General features: G+C 36.6%; 2 protein-coding genes and 1 non-coding gene across 15 annotated transcripts; all 3 read left to right on the top strand.

Annotated features, from left to right (window-relative positions):
• Positions 1-3,008: 3,008 nt before the first annotated feature.
• Positions 3,009-12,798, top strand: LOC103446608 (MADS-box protein AGL24-like). Of its 13 annotated transcripts, none has more exons than XR_011572045.1 (12): positions 3,009-3,264; positions 3,574-3,664; positions 3,857-3,927; positions 4,186-4,284; positions 4,424-4,500; positions 4,691-4,977; positions 5,055-5,117; positions 5,589-5,792; positions 6,000-6,101; positions 6,466-6,558; positions 6,646-6,713; positions 6,806-6,916. XR_011572045.1 is itself a non-coding variant. In XM_070806529.1 (11 exons), exons 8-10 carry the CDS (start codon positions 5,611-5,613, stop codon positions 6,707-6,709), a joined length of 348 nt encoding a protein of 115 aa, XP_070662630.1. In that variant the 5' UTR covers positions 3,009-3,264; positions 3,574-3,664; positions 3,857-3,927; positions 4,186-4,284; positions 4,424-4,500; positions 4,854-4,977; positions 5,055-5,117; positions 5,589-5,610; the 3' UTR covers positions 6,710-6,713; positions 6,794-7,150. The 13 variants fall into 13 exon arrangements, 9 of the variants coding, with proteins under 9 accessions (XP_070662630.1, XP_070662629.1, XP_070662628.1 ...); XR_011572044.1 differs by having other exon boundaries at positions 6,794-6,916; XM_070806529.1 differs by lacking the exon at positions 6,466-6,558 and having other exon boundaries at positions 4,854-4,977; positions 6,794-7,150.
• MIR11019 (microRNA MIR11019) lies at positions 7,533-7,835 on the top strand. The gene has a single exon (NR_161639.1). It is a non-coding gene; the product is annotated as a microRNA MIR11019 (primary transcript).
• Positions 12,799-14,245: 1,447 nt separating the features above from the next.
• Positions 14,246-14,830, top strand: LOC103446610 (calcium-binding protein PBP1-like). Its single transcript, XM_017335076.3, has one exon. The coding sequence runs from the start codon at positions 14,382-14,384 to the stop codon at positions 14,718-14,720; it is 339 nt and encodes a 112-aa protein (XP_017190565.1). The 5' UTR covers positions 14,246-14,381; the 3' UTR covers positions 14,721-14,830.
• Positions 14,831-16,734: the final 1,904 nt, after the last annotated feature.

The following is a 16,734-nucleotide window of genomic DNA, read 5'->3' as shown; positions in this document are numbered from 1 at the left end:
AGGCAACGGCAGGTCATCCCTCGCTTTTGCTTTTAGGGTTTTCTCTACTAGATATTTTTTGGGCTCTATTAGTTGGACAGAGTATTTAAGTGTGTTGAAACCTTTTATGTATTTTTTTAAGTTTTTTTTAGCCAAAATGATCTCAAAGATTTGCATAACTCCTCATTTTGGTATTTAATATTTGAAATCGATAGAATTTGTCTCTGAATTTGTCCGCAATCAATTATTTTGGTCATTCCATAAAAAATCTCCATTAAATAAGAATAAAATAACAAAAATACCCTCAATTTTTGTCTAATCATTTTGACGTGTTGATTATTAAATTAAGGGTATTTTGTCATTTTGATCCTTATTTAACATAATTTTTCACATAATAACCAAAATGATTAATGATGGGCAATCTTATGGACCACTTTTATTGATTCTAAATCTCAGGGACCAAAGTGAATATTTATGCAAATATCAAATATCATTTTGGCTAAAAAATCTTTCTTTTATTCATTGTTCTACAAATGTCGTAGATAGATACTAAAACTATTATTCATACTTTGTTTGCATAAATGACAGTTTTTTTTTTGTAATGCTAGTCCGTTTTAAGGCTCAATATAAATTGTTATGTCCATTTGGAATTCATTTAATGAAGTACTGTACCATTGACTTAGATTTAGGTAATTTTTATTTTGATACTCCTCATATTCTTATTTAGTTAGTTTTATCCGTGAGAATCGACTTGAGATGTTACGATCTAGATTTAATTTTAAAGAAAACCAATGAAAATGGCTTAAAAACTTTGAGTTTTAACGATACGGACAAAATAAAGGGTAAAATAAATAGTATCATGATTGACTTTTTAGTGTAAAAATATGATTTTTCGTTAAAGTGAACATTATCGAAATTTTTTTTGTTAAAGTTCCCTTAATTTTAAGCAAATTTATTTGGACTCTTACTTTTAGCCCTGTTTTTCAACAAAAAAAAAAAGTACTCTACCATTGACAAAATCAATTAAGGCAGATTAGATTCCATCCTCACAAAATCTGCATGCTAAATGCACAAAGCTGCCTATTTGGATTACCATAGATATCAAATCAAACACGATCATCTCGACCTGCTCCTCCACTGGAATTTAAAATTCCAGTTCATCACGAGAGAGTAGTGTTCACCAATAGTAATGAAATGGCGGGTTTGCCCTGCTTGGTCTGTTTAATTTCAATTGCACCATGTTTTACACGTGTTTGTCATCGATGAGCAGAGGATCCGAATTCTGCTGACCAAGCAACACGAATCGTTAGATCAAAATTCAACAATTACAAACAGAAACACTCTTTAAAAATTATAATAATTGTAACTTTTAGATTTTGATCCAACAGTTCATGTTTCTTGGTAAGCAGGATTCGGACCCTTTGCTCAGGAAACAGGCCCGGCCCAGGCCCAGTGCAACCGGGACTGGTGTCCGGGGCCCAAAATTGAAGGGGGCACCAAAAAAGAAAAACCCACATAATTAGAATAAAAAAAAATAAAAAATTATCCAGCCCAAGTTTGACAAAAGAGTTGAACGACCCATCCCCCAATTAACCCTACCCATTTGCCATTGCAATCTCTCTCTCATTGAAACTGGGCCGCGGACCTCATCACAGTCATTGAAGTCGGCACGACTTCTGCGACGATGACCTCCATCACCTCCGTGGAGTTGAATTTCGTAGTCTTTCGTTACTTTCAAGGAAGAAAATATCGGTAATATCGGAAATATCGGTAGTCCGAAAACACGGAAATATCGATGGAAATATCGGTAAAATATCGATATCGATAAAAATTACATGGAAACCACGGAAATTGTAAGAAAAACTTGGAAATTTTTAATGAAACTTTGTAGGATGTTTATTTAGTCAATTATCTATTAGTTTATCACAAAAAATTGGAAGGAAATGCATTGCATGATGGATTTAACTGATTTAAGTTGATTATATAGCGAGCTGACAAACATTGTGAGTATAGAAAATATGTAGTAATTAATGAAAGAAGTTTAAACACACCATAATCATTTATATATAATTAATTAGTACAATATTTGGAGGTTTTATTTAGGATATTAAAAAAAAAAGGGAAGTGAATAAAATGATGAAGAATAATGTGCCAAATTTGATACTTTAAATTTCTTACACATAAGAATAAGACTAAACTTTAATTTGGATGCCGATTATGTTTTTTCAAGTTTATATAAAGTAAAAGAATTGAATTTTGGAAGCCAGGAGTGTGTCAATTGAATTTTGGCCGGCGTGCAAGGTATCAATCTCTTCGTCTCGTCGAGTAGTACAACTTTCCTTTTTGTTTCACTCAATTTCGTTGAGTATTGAAAAAGTTATACTCATTTGAATCTTACCCAGATTCCGGCGACCTCAGTGGCTTTCGAGGCAATTTCCGGCCAAACCACAACGAGTCAGACGTCGTGTAAGGTACCATTCTCTTCGTCTATTCGAGGGCTACAACTTTCCTTTTTGTTTCACTCAATGTCGTTGCGTATTGAAAAAGTTATACTCATTTGAATCTTACCCAATTTCCGGCGACCTCAGTGGCTTTCGAGGCAATTTCCGGCCAAACCACGGCGAGTTGGCCGGCGTGCAAGGTATCAATCTCTTCGTCTCGTCGAGTAGTACAACTTTCCTTTTTGTTTCACTCAATTTCGTTGAGTATTAAAAAAGTTATACTCATTTGAATCTTACCCAGTTTCTGCCGATCTCAGTGACGTTCGAGGCATTTTCCGGCCAAACCACGACGATTTAGACGTCGTGTGAGGTACCATTCTCTTCGTCTCTTCGAGGGCTACAACTTTCGTTTTTGTCTTGCTTGATTTCGTTGAGTTTTGACAAAGTTATGGCCGTTTAAAGTGGGTGTAAAATTTCGGCCAAAATTCTGATTTTCTCTCCCATTGGGGGAGTCCCACATCGCCCATGTGAGGGCAGTGAGCAAGCAATTTTTCCTATAAAATCCACATTCCCCCAGCTGAGAAAATCCTAGCTTGATTGGCCTTTGGGTTATGATCAAGTGAAGTATATGTTGAGTTTCTCAACATATTTAAGTATTTTTTAATATTATGTTGTGATATTTATTGAAAATATTGAAAATATCGTGATATTATCGATAATATTGCGATATTTTGACGAAAATTATTTGGATAGTTAAAAAAATTTTAGATCTTCAAAAAAACGATAATATCGGTGATATTTCGCCGCTAGTATCGATATTTAAATCCTTACCTTCAGTAATCAGGTATGCTTCACTTTGCAAACCCTCAAATCGACTTTTCGAATTTAATTCCCTAATTTTCTGTTCCCGTTTTTAATTGTATTGTCATTTTAGGGTTTCTGGGAATTTGGGTGTGCTGTACAGAGTATAGGGGTGTATTTATCAATTGCTGTTACATGTTTGCTATTATAACTTAATTAGGGTTGAGAACTATAATTTTGGGAATAAGTTTACAAATTGGCTTCCTGTTGCGTCGAGAGGGCATGAGATTATGGTGTATTTATCAAAGAAACTTTATATTAAGTTATTAACTAGAGCTTACTTCAATTTTAGGCGGATTATGTTCAAGAATACAGCAGCTATGTGGGATTTATGAGGGATGGAGCACAGTGGTTTGTGGAGAACACAGACATTAAACTTGTTGGTGAGATATATATATTCGCACTTATGTTATTTTTTATGACATGTAGTTTCTAACAGTCTGCGTGTATGATTAGGGTAATATAATCTTATACTGAGCTCTTCTCAGTGAGATATAACTGATTATTTTGCTGTTTATGGTATCATTTCTGTTCTTTCTTTTGAAGCTGACGTGTTCGTCTTTTGTTAAATATAGGAATTGATTACTTATCCGCTGCTGCATATGATGATTTGATTCCATCCCACCTTGTTTTTCTAGAAGGCAGGGTAAGAAAATCTTTATTTGACAAGACATGAAAGGGTTTTTTCTTTAGTTTATGATTATTTTAACTGGATGAGTTCCAGTTGGTAGATTGTTGAACAGTGGTAAATGCAGAACCAAAAATAGAGGCAACCAAATTTTCGTGTTTTTTCAAGACTCAACCTAACACTGCTTTGCAAGTGGTTTCACCTTTCCCTTTGCCACATGCTTTGGTTTTGAAGCGACCATACATCAACTCATGATTAATCCCCTATTTGTTGCAGGAAATGATGACCCCCTCCAAGGAGAAATAGCATGGAATAGGACGCCACGAGAGCTTGGTCTTTCAGCTTATGCTCTTCAACAACTTGGTGGTTCACATGGTATGCAGTTGAGATTAATTTAGTGGGATATGTTATTTTACATGATTGGATGAATATCTGGTTGGATTTGGGATGTATTGGATGTGTATTTAATGCGTTATGTGATTGGTTTTTTTTTTTTTCTTTTTCTTTCTTGCAGCTGCTACACCAAACCAAATTAGAGAATTAATGAAGGTTGATGGGCTTACTAATGATGAAGTCAAAAGCCATTTGCAGGTTTGTATATTTGATTATCCATCTGTTTTTAATCGTAATTTGGCTGATGTGAATAAAATTTTATACAATCATGACGGAAATTGCAAGCCATTTTGCATGCTAATATTAGTGGTGAATCTTTTTACACATACATGTGATTATCCTCGTTAAATATATTTTTTTTAAACATGTATTTTCGTATTAAAAAAAGGGCACATTTTGAGCTTTCGCACTGGGCACCAAAAAACTCAGGACCGGCCCTGTCAGGAAAGGATCCAAATCCGGCTGAAAAAGCTGGGGTGTTCCACCAGCTTCCTTGCTCTTCTTTTCCTCTTCTGGACTCTTCATTTCCTTATTTTCCATCGACTTCTCAGTTTCTATCTCGCAACCAGCTACAACACCGATTCACCCTCCATTTCTCCCGCTTAGCAAAAGAAAATCAAAGGGGTTCACTAGCATGGGTTCCGTCGGATTCCATAGACAAGGACGTGGTGACCGGTATGATTTTGAGGATTTTGTGTATAGCTTTGGATTCCCCATCATAGTGTTTAATTTTGTTTTATTTTTGACTTTAGGAAATCATGGTTCTTCGGATTTGGGGCTTTTGTTTGCAGCCTTCAAATCCCTATCTAGTTAAGGTGAGTGATTTCAAGATTTTAGAGTTTTGTTTGGTCCTCTCCGCTCAATCTCTATGGTCATATGCTGTTTCAGAAATTTGGACTGTTTGCATTTATTTCTGGGTTTATATGGTGCTGCCTCTGATTGAATTTGTTTTTTGCTTCATGAAATCATCTGAGTTTTATTGATTTGATTGTATTTTGTAAAATTAGGGAGTTCTCTTTTCTTTTTTTTTGGGTGTTGGTCAAGTTTGGTAAATACGAAATATTGGACAGTTGATTGTGGTTGGTGGGTTGATCTGGGTTTTGTTTTACTTATTTAGATTTGAAATGCTAGGGTTTGTGGTCAATAATCCTTAAAATTATCAGAAACCCAGAAAATATCAGGTAGTTTTTGAGTTTGTGGACATATATATATATATATATATATATATATGTAGAAATTCGAAGTGGTTGGTTTATTTTATTTTACTTGAATTATTGCTTCTGAAGGGGGTAGGAAGAATTGGAGAAAATGATGAGGGAGAAGATCAAGATCAGGAAGATCGACTACTTGCGAGCAAGGCAGGTGACCTTCTCAAAGAGGAGAAGAGGGGATTTGAAGAAAGCTGGAGAGCTATGGATTCTGTGTGAATCTGAAGCTGTTGTTATCATCTTTTCCCAAACTGGCAAGCTCTTTAATTTCTCAAGCTCCAGGTACCAACCCTGTACAACATCCCACCGCCTTATTAATTCTTTCGAATTTTCCAATTTGTTTTTGCAATTTTTCAATTCTGCGTAAAGCGGGAGCCTTGTGCACTGCGTAAAGCGAGAGCCTTGTGCATTGGGTACGACCTTTTTTTTTTTGCAATTTTTCAATCCAGTGTTGGACTTTGAGAAATAAGTTTTGGTATTGCTTTTCAGGTACGGATTTTATGGGAGGCGTCTAGAAAGTTCAACTTTGATGAGTCGAAAGCACGGGATGCTAAGGATCGACTTGAAACAGTTGCCTCGCAGGCTCAAAAGGTCGTGTACTTTATGCTGATATGCTTCCTACAATCTTCGGTCTATGATACTTACGAGTGTGGATGTGGACTGCATATAACCTATCAATTTCAAAGCACTAACCTGGGATTCAACATCAACAAAATAATCCAATATAAACATGATATCAACAAAACAATGCAATATAAACAAGAAAAGCACTTTGATTTTAGATCACAAGTTAGCAAATAATCCACCTGGTTAGTGATCTCCTTCAGCATCTTCATCCTCCACCTCTTCCTTGGCCTTTGGTTCTTTCTGTATACAAAAATACGCTGCATGTTTACAGAAGTGTTCGTTCAAAAATTAACTTATAAAAATAAATAAAGAATTACCTTAAATACAGATTGCCCAGTTCTGATGGTACTAGCCAAGTGTTTAATGGAGGATGAAAACAGAGAATGGGAGGAGGATGAAAAGTTTCATACCGCCAAGAAAGGTACGAAGCTTTTCATCCTTCTGCCATTCTTTGTTTTCCTTTCTTTTCTGGCTCTGAATTCACTTCGACATTTCTTCTTATTTGTAGTTTCCGAAATAGAAGAGGGTTCTTGACGGCAAAGAAGCTGATGAAGAAGGAAGAATTGGGTTGAATTTGTAAGTAGAATTCTTGAAGTTTTGTTCTTTAAAGTTTTTATCCATGTTTCCTTTTCCATTGAACCGCTTTCTGCTTATAGTTGTATTTTCAGGCAAGAAAAATGTCAAAGTTTCCGAGGATGAAGTTGTTTCGTAAATTTGGGTATGTGGAAAACAAATGGTTGATCATCCGAATGATCATAATCTCGTGAAAGTGCTCGATTTAGAAAGGATGAAGGCAAAATGGGATGGTGTTGGCCCGACTACGATTTCGTCAGGAGTCGAAAGCAGAAAACGTTTTGATTTAGTTTAAAACGGTTTAATTTAGTTTAATTAGTTTATCTGTTTTAATTAGTGAACTTGGGTTTGGGGGAATAAAACGGTCTCCACGGTCCTCCTTCGTTCCACTTTCATCACCAATTACTTTGAGAGAAATTCAACTAAGAATTTTCCAGTAAGGTTTTGTGACTCAAAGATTCTCTGTGCATGGTAACACCGCACCATTCTCATTGTGCACGTTAACACTACAACATTCTCCAATGGCACCGCCAAGAAAGGTATTAAGCTTGTCATCCTCCTCCCATTCTCTGTTCTCCTTTCTTTTCGACATTCCTTCTTATTTGTAGTTTCCGGAAGAGAGGGTTCTTGACAGTGAAGAAGCTGATGAACTTGAGTCAAGAAGGAAGAACTGGGTTGAATTGGTAAGTAGAATTCTTGAAGTTTTATTATTTAAACTTTTTATCCATGTTTCATTTTCCATTGAATTGCTTTTTGCTTATATTTGTATTTTCAGACAAGAAAAATGCCAAAGAATCCGAGGATGAAGTTGTTTCGTAAATATGGGTATGTGGAAAACCAGATGGTTGATCATCCAGATGATCATAATCTCCTGAAAGTGCTTGATTCAGAAAGGATGAAATGGGATGGTATTGTCCCGACTACAGTTTCGTCATATGAGGGTGGAAGAAAATGGTCGAAGTTGTACTGTTTGTCAGTAAAAGTACAGTTTCGGCCATTTTCTTCCACTGTCCTGTGACTAAACCGTAGTCGGGCCAACACCATCCCATTTTGCCTTCATCTTTTCTGAATCAAGCACTTTCAGGAGATTATGATCATCCGGATGATCAACCATCTAGTTTTCCACAGACCCAGATTTACGAAACAACTTCATCCTCAGGTTCTTTGACATTTTTCTTGTCTGAAAATACAAATATAAGCAGAAAGCGATTCAATGGAAAAGGAAACATGGATAAAAAGTTTAAATAACAAAACTTCAAGAATTCTACTTACAAATTCAACCCAATTCTTCCTTCTTAACTCAAGTTCATCAGCTTCTTCACTGTCAAGAACCCTCTCTCTTCTGCAAACTACAAATAAGAAGGAATGTCGAAAGGAAAACAGAGAATGTGAGGAGGATGAAAAGCTTAATACCTTTCTTGGAGAATGTTGTAGTGTTAACGTGCACAATGAGAATGGTGCAGTGTTACCATGCACAGAGAATCCTTTGAGTCACAAAACCTTACTGGAAAATTCTTAGCTGAATTTCTCTCAAAGTAATTGGTGATGAAAGTGGAACGAAGAAGGACTGTGGAGACCGTTTTATTCCCCCAAAACCCAAGTTCACTAATTAAAACAGATAAACTAAAGCGTTTTAAACTAAATCAAAACGTTTTCTGCTTTCGACTCTTGCTGACCCTGAGGAGCCAAACCAGAGCCCGAATTGCATACGGGTATGGCCCGATTGTGGCCTTGTTGACCTCTACCACGGCTAAGCTTGTCAGCATCGTCACCGCCACGGTGCGGCTATTGGGGGACCCACCTTAGAGAACTACCACGATTCGAGTGATTGCACATTCGGCAACAAGACCCATTTTGTTGTCATCGTCCAAGCTGACATCTCTTACAACCTACTTGAGGACGGCGTTGGACTCGGTGAGCTTGGCGTGGAAGAGCACTTGGAGAGGCGAGTCGAGCTTGGACTCGATAGTGGAAGCTGGGTAGGTAAGCATCGAGATTGGGGTTTGGGGCTAGGAGGGGGAGTGACATTACTGGTGGTGGTGATGGTACGTATTGGTGGTGGTACTGGTGTTGTAAGTTGACAGGGGACATAAGGGTATAAGTGGAAATCAAGCTGCAGAGGGTGTGGTTGTGGATGAGGGAATGGTGGTCAAAAAGAGGCAGTTTGGAAATTAGGCAAGTACTGTGGCTGGCGTCGAGCCAGTTGGATGGAAACCCGATCAAAGGTATGACTCGATGACACGCTCCAACCAGATATCCAATGACAATTGGATGGCATATGCTGACCACCACTCGATAGTGACGAAAGCCATGAATATATGAATTTGTGAGGACATGAAGGAACAAGTAATCCAAAAATCATGCAACAACAATAACCATAAGGAATATACAAACGCTAAGAGGCAATAATAATAATCCAAATTAAACATGAACGAAACATAATGTCTAACCGCTACAAATCCGAAATAAAAGATCTACGAATATGTTCATAGCATACCACTAAATGGAAGTACTAGTCAAAGATAAGACATCAAGTTACATTTATTCATAAAGAAATCATACACAAGTGGAAGAACGCAAGATCACTGGTAGGAAAATGCCTCGATACTCGGATTGTATTCCTTGTCACTATGTCCTAAAAGGGGCGCAAAAACAAAAGATGGGTGGACCAAAGTTTATAATAATTATACCAATAATAAGAAAACCATTTTCTTTCTGAAGATACTAATCCCCTATTTGAAAGCTCATATAGTACTACATAATAGGTTTTCTGAAAACTCTAGCATGCCATGAAAAACATTCGTAAAACATGTACGTGTAAACCAGTGGTCAGTAATAACAATATATTCGTCCGAAGGCAAATCCGTAAAACATCTTGTTGACCCTAAAAACTACCAAGCCTACGTGGCGCGCATGCCGAGTAATTAATAAGCTAACTACGTCATTTGGTTGTGTGCAGGGTGTGCCAACTCATCAGCCGAGCTCGGGCGAGGAGTAAAATGTGTTGATGTCGCGTTGGGCACGATGCTGACTTCTCGATCTTGCGACTGTGGCCGAGGAAGAAACACATCTCGACCTTCGGGTTCTAGAGCCTGAAGACAAGGTTGCTAGTTCTGCAAAGTTCAATTCCAAATCCGGCTTTCAATGTGCCAAATGTAGTAACCTAGTAACACCTCACTTCACCGAGAAGGCTAATGAGATAACCTCTACCAACAAGGACTCGGAAATCCTTGTTGACCAAGACTTGGATAAATAACCAGTCGATCTCAAAGCAGTGTTGTCTATCCAAACTAAAAGTGCTTCTCGATCGGCTGATTCTACAGCTCCAGTGCTGTTTATCCAAACTGAAAATGTCACCGGTTGCCTTCACAGTGCTATTTATTCAAATTGAAGATGTGTTAGTGAGAAGAAATGGGAAAAGGATAAAATTCTCAGAGTTGTTAAGAAGCTTTGCACAGAGCAATTTGTGTGTTGAATTGGATGGCTTTTTTATGTTGCCACTACCTCTGTATTTATAATTCAGTAGTGACCCTGAGATTGCCGTCGTAAGTTACAAAATAATAGGAATATTATCTCTCAAATATGCATGATCTCGCTTGTCGTGGCCTTGATGATTTCATAGAAACCAACCGAAATTCAAACTCCCAAAAGCCTAAGCCTACTTAGACTTCTTATTGCTAATTATCCCAAATATCCATGTTGAGTGAATCTGGCTCCATGAACAACCACATTATGGCCCATGATACAAAAGCATATACTAATATGCTAAATCATTTAGCATAATCAGTAAGATAATTGTTGCCATCTTATCACCACCATGTGTAGAATCATTTTTCCAAGCACATCACCATTTTTACTTCACCCTTATCGTATGCATGCATATCTATCAACCAAAACTGATCCAAACCACACATCCACACGCCAAACATCCAAATCAATTTGAATTGTGCCTACTGTTTCCAGCTTGGAGATATATTTTTCATCTTTCATAAGAAAATGTCAAGATAAATCATTATTAAAAGATAATTATGATAAAAACCATAATATTATCCTTTAATAACAAAATTATCTTTACCTTTTCATCCGACGGTTGGGAGTTATGCACATTCAATGGCCTTGATTGCACGGGCCGATAATGTAATTTTGGGTCCAAACACATCGATGATGTACTCAACTAGGGGTATCATATTCGTCAGAAGGCATAACCATTAGTCAAAGGTGAAGATGTACGACACTGAGTTACTCCAATGAAGAAATATGGTAGGTCCCATCACCCGAAGGTGAAGCTGTACGACCCTAAGTTATACCAGAGAAGAAATAAACATAACACATCGACACTAGCCTTGGTTAGTGAAGCTGTCCGACATCGGTTTCGCCAGTGAAGCTGAGAGTATGTCATAAATATCCTCAATTGTGTCCTATAACCATAGACATCTACATACTCGTGTTGTGTGTATGTATTGTATGATAACCCACTAATGAGTCTCCAACTTAGTTTTAGGAACAACATCTCCCCAACTTTAGCAAGACTGACAAAAGTATGCTTCTTCTTAGTAAGATTTCGTTCTTTCTGAAATTAAAATTTAAACAAAATACAGAAACAAAAAAACAAAACAAAAAAAATTAATACACAAGTTCAAGAAAACAGGAAAATTCATGGATAACGTATTCTGAAACTAAAACTAAAATAAAATAATAAAGAAGCAAACTTACAAAATGGTTCCAATCCTTCATTCTTTCTTCTAATCGTTTCCTTTCTTCCTCGTCATTGTTGTTAAGATACTACAAAATTGAGAATTAAAAAAAAATGATAATTGACAGGGATGGAAGGAATGAAAATTGAAAGAGAAAGAGTGGAATCGTTTGCTTTCTTCCTCGCCAATTGAGAATTTAAAAAAAAATATTGATAATTGAAAGAGAGGGAAGAAATGAAAATTGAAAGAGAAAGAGTGGGGTAGAGAAATTGAAAGAGACCCTTTTTTCTGTTTGAGTGTGAGTATGGGCGCCATGGCTGAACAATTGAAGAGAGCTCGTAAGAAAGAGCACATAGGAATGAAGTGAGAAGCAGATAGAGACAAAAATCAAACTAGATATTTAAAAGATCGGATCCTTTAACAAGTGGGATCCTCATTTTTCAAAAAAAAAAATATAGGGACACCTTCTTGACCGTTGGATTGACTTTAATGAAATTGTGTAGTTGAGATTAAATCACATGCCACACAATTTCATTAAAATCAAATCTAACGGTTAGTGCAATGGTGAGACTGGAACCGCGGGTCGGGGGAATTGGGGAGGGTCATAAAAATATTTGAAGCAATAATGGGGCAGTGGCGAGGGGCGGGCTGGGGCTGGGCCAAACCACAAACAAATAGGATCCCGACCCGATCTGACTCTATGTATTCTCAATTAGCATTTGTAAAAAATCTTCCTTGGCAGATAAATCCTAAAACAAATTAATAATCTAAAGCATTCGTACCTTCGTTGCGGCATATTTTTGGTTCCAGACATGCCAATGACATGCCAAGCCTCACAAAATGTCGGTCATGACATGTCTTCCTTGCAAAACGTCGATCACGACATGCCAAGCCTTGCAAAATGTCTCTTATGCATTAAAATGTTTCAAACCCATCAGATTGGGAGCAGAAGGGTCCATGAAGGAGCTGTCCAACGGGTTGCGGTTTTTAACGGACGGAGATAAGGGCCTGATCACATTTGACAGCTTGAAGAGACACTCTGCATTATTGGGGTTTCATGGGATGAGTGACGAGGAGTTATGGTGCATGCTGAGAGAAGGTGATTTGGATGGTGATGGGAATTTGAATGAGATGGAGTTTTGCACTCTCATGTTTAGATTGAGTCCTGCTTTGATGGAAACTTCTAAAGACTTTTTGGAGGAAGCTCTTGCCTGTGACTTCTAGTTAGGATCTCTTTCTTTGTTATTGTTGTATTAGGGCGTGTATATTTTTTTCATGGCTATTATCTGCATTTTCTGTAGTTTTTGAGCATATCTTTGAAATTATTCTTCTTTAATTACTACGTATATATTCTTAAATTCCATATTATAATACGCCAAATTGTTTCATGTAAATTTGAATGGACTCTTAGTTGTAGGGATGTACTCAATTTTGCAGCTGTATGCTGCCTCTTTCCCCCTTGGAAGGTACGAAACGTAGCGTATCATTCAAAGCAAAATTGATAGGCAATTTCCTTTCATGTTCATTTTGGGGAGGTACTACGTGGAATTTTGCATAGACATCACTTTCTTTTCGGCGGGCAAAACTTCGCAGATGTTGATTAGGTAAACTAACGGCTAATACACATTAGGGATTGTCTTGTTATTTACTTTGATTAGGTAAATGCACAGGGATACTCTTCTACCGTTTGAATTTGGTGGTGGGAAAGAATTACTAGAAGTATTACTTGCAAAGATAGTAAAGGCACTTTTGTGGAATTCCAAATTTTAGTATTAGAGAGTTCTTATTTTCTCAATAAAGAAAAAGAAAAATGAATTCAACTCCATGCAATTCTTACATGATCACACTTTATAAAAGTCATCCTACACAATTCAAGAATTATAATTATTTGGCAACACCATCAAACTAACACATTATGTTACAAGTTACTTGTGTCATAACGTATGTATTTTATCCATGATACCATAAGTAAAAAATATTAGTTCTATCCTCAATTCATATTATAATACTTGACATCGAAGGATTGTCACACGCAAAAAAGTTCCCCCAATTTAAGTGCATCATCAATAAGTTACTGTCATCAACACTTTAAAATAAGTGTTATATTATAAGTGAATTTTGTTGATATGATATTACTAAAAGTGGGAACATCATCAACTTTGTGATCTCATCCATACATACTAACACATAATATGATTATAACATATCATGCTATTCTATATAACCCATAATAACAAGGATTTACATGAATGAATTCACTGCTATATGACATTTTTTATCCAATAATTTATTGTCATGTGCAAGTATTTTCTTCACATAACAATATTTTTTAATCAAAATGCTACGTGACAGTAAATCTGTTTAAGGTAAGGTTCTTTCCACAACAACACATTTTCCAAAATAACAACATAATCATATATATGACTTTATCAAACAAATAATAAATAAATAAATAAACTAATCATATTAATTGTCACAAAATTCTGTATCTGCTAGCTGTCAGAACCATTAGATGCTGATTTGGAAAGTGCCCGTGAATGCCAAAAATGGCCAAGTTTCATTTTTTCACAGGAAAATGCTAATTAATTGCTTACCATGACTACCTGACCCTCTTTATTTTCTGGACCTTCCCATGTAATTTCCGGGAAAGAGAAGCCTCTCAAACATCTCACCCAACTATAACATACAGAGCAAACTTCGATCATGCCGGTAAGCAACAACATAAATTTTCTCTTATCTGTACACCTTAATTTGTTGCCATCCACAGCCACCCCTCTTTCCTCGAAATCTTCCTCATTTTCTCTATTAATTCACTCAATTTCCCTTCTAATATATAAACCACCCACCCTAGGTCACTTTTTCACATATAAAATATTCGAAATTCCAATCAGAGTCACCCTCGACAAACTATAGGATAATAAACCCTAGCCGTAGTTTCATTTCCATCAAATTTTCACTTTGGAATCTATTAAATCAAATGGCTTGTCGAAATGGGGTTATTGTGTTTGAAGATTTCTTTCCAGCAATGGTTGAGAAACTGGGAGCAGAAGGGTTTATGGAGGAGCTGTCGAAAGGGTTTCGGTTGCTGACGGACGGAGAGAAGGGCGTGATCACGTTTGAGAGCTTGAAGAAGAACTCGGTGTTGCTTGGATTGCAAGGCATGAGCGATGAGGAGATCATGTGCATGCTCAAGGAAGGTGATTTGGACGGTGATGGCACCTTGGATGAGATGGAATTTTGCACCCTCATGTTCAGATTGAGCCCTGCCATAATGCAAAGTTCTGAAGAATTATTGGTGGAAGCTTTAGATATGTAATGAAATGTAGGATCTCGAGAATTTCATGTTCTTTAATTTCTTTGGTGTTCATCTAGTTTTGTAATTTCGGGTAGCTTAAATAATAGAAGAGACTACTCTTCTTTGCATTATTTGCTTTTTTTTATTCGAAAAACAATTTTGACACTCTTTTAAAGCTGCAAACGCTTCAAACAAAATAAATTTTCTCACGTGAATTTATTGTTTTAATCCTTTTCCCCTGAATTCAGTTATGCAAAACTACCAACTCTGAAATTTTTTCCATCAACTAGAGGTTGAATTATAGATTTACCAAAACAGAGATCAATATGGGAGGTCGATTGGGGTTCGAGGAAGATCAGTTTCTCCCATTGTGCCATGACAAGAGCCGTGGGAGAGCAATGACAGTTACTATTCACTCTAAAAAGTAATTATCCGATTATAAATTTATCCGATTAAAGACTGTCATCGTGGTTATCCAATGACAATGCCAATGCCATGACAATTAGGCAATAGGGGGGGGGGGGTGCCTTATAATTTAAATTGGGTGTCCTAGTCATAGGATCACAATATTGGACTCTTATGAAATCTGAATCAGGTTATGGCCTAGATGGAACTAGCCCAGCCCACTAAATTTAAAATAAATTAGGGTTTATTTGGAACTGCTTCTAAGATGCAAATGTTTTATGTAAAATGTTTTTGGAATGGGTAATGTAAGGGAGACTAAATTTAGAGACAAAGTTTTAAAAACTAAAGGACATGGAAGTTGATGATTGATTTATTACCTTAACATTGATAAATATGCTTATTCTTATTGGCGACTCATCATTTAGTTTGCAAATTTAATCTTCCTAGCATTCAATTTTTTTTTAAAATGCAAGTGAATCTTGAAAAAACACTTGAAGTGCTTTTGAAACCTGTAAACAGTTTCTCTAAAAGTATTTTAAGTCATTTTAAACCCTTCTAAACAAGCCCTTATTAATTTGTTCGGTCTTGTTTGAAAATTTAAATAGAAACTTCTAACACATGAAGGTAGCTACCAATTAGTTAATAGTCAAGTTATTTCAAAGGCGTAAGACCGGCATGAGAATGAGATCAAACCCCGTTCCCATTGAATTTTGAGTTTGGGAAATAGTGGAAATCATCTCATCTGCAAATCTCTTATCGAAAGATGAGACCGAACATAAGACTCACAGTCATGCATGATAATGCTCGTAGCATAATTACTTAAATTACAATTATGTCATTATCCATCCACCAACAAATTTGGTAAGTTGGGTCCTATACACAATAGACCGAACATAGGACTCACAGTCATGCATGATAATGCTCGTAGCATAATTACTTAAATTACAATTCTGTCATTATCCATCCACCAACAAATTTGGTAAGTTGGGTCCTATACAGGACACAGTACATGAAGCTATTAGGTTTACAAAGCCTGCCCACAGAGTCAAGGAACTACTTGGTCCACTGGGTTGGAAAAAGAAAAACAGTGTGTCACAACCACCCTTTGAATTCTGCTGCTAAAAACCTCGACCACAAATATACATGTCCATGTAGGCAAGGCTAATGAGCTATAGTTATCCAATTTTCAAGTTGAATGGAAATGGACATTGAACACCAGGCCACTTCCTACTCCCTATTCCCTATCCACACGTTTTGTCTTCCTATCTTTCCGCTACGCAATATTGCAACAGCGTCAACCACGAATTTTGGCCGAGCTCACAAAGGTTGATGGGTTTTTAGTACCATATGTATGACATACACCATCCGAAAGAGATTTACCTACTTTGGAAGATCTTATCATCATGATACTTGTCTTAAACTAATCATGTAACATTAGAGTTTTTTATTGTTTGGGAATTTTATTTCTAATTAATTTTGTATCTGATAATGTATAATTGACTTAACTTGTAATAGTGTCATATTGTCATGAATTTGGATCCTTTCAGATTTCACTGTTCAGAGCTTACAATTTGGAACATTTAAAATGAATCCAACGGTCTCCATTAACTCATTCGATAGTCCATCTCGC

Source organism: Malus domestica, chromosome 10 (assembly GCF_042453785.1).
Source record: "Malus domestica chromosome 10, GDT2T_hap1".
NCBI lineage: Eukaryota > Viridiplantae > Streptophyta > Magnoliopsida > Rosales > Rosaceae > Malus > Malus domestica.
The sequence above is the reverse complement of the archived record's forward strand: the minus strand, read 5'-3'. Positions and strand labels throughout refer to the sequence as shown.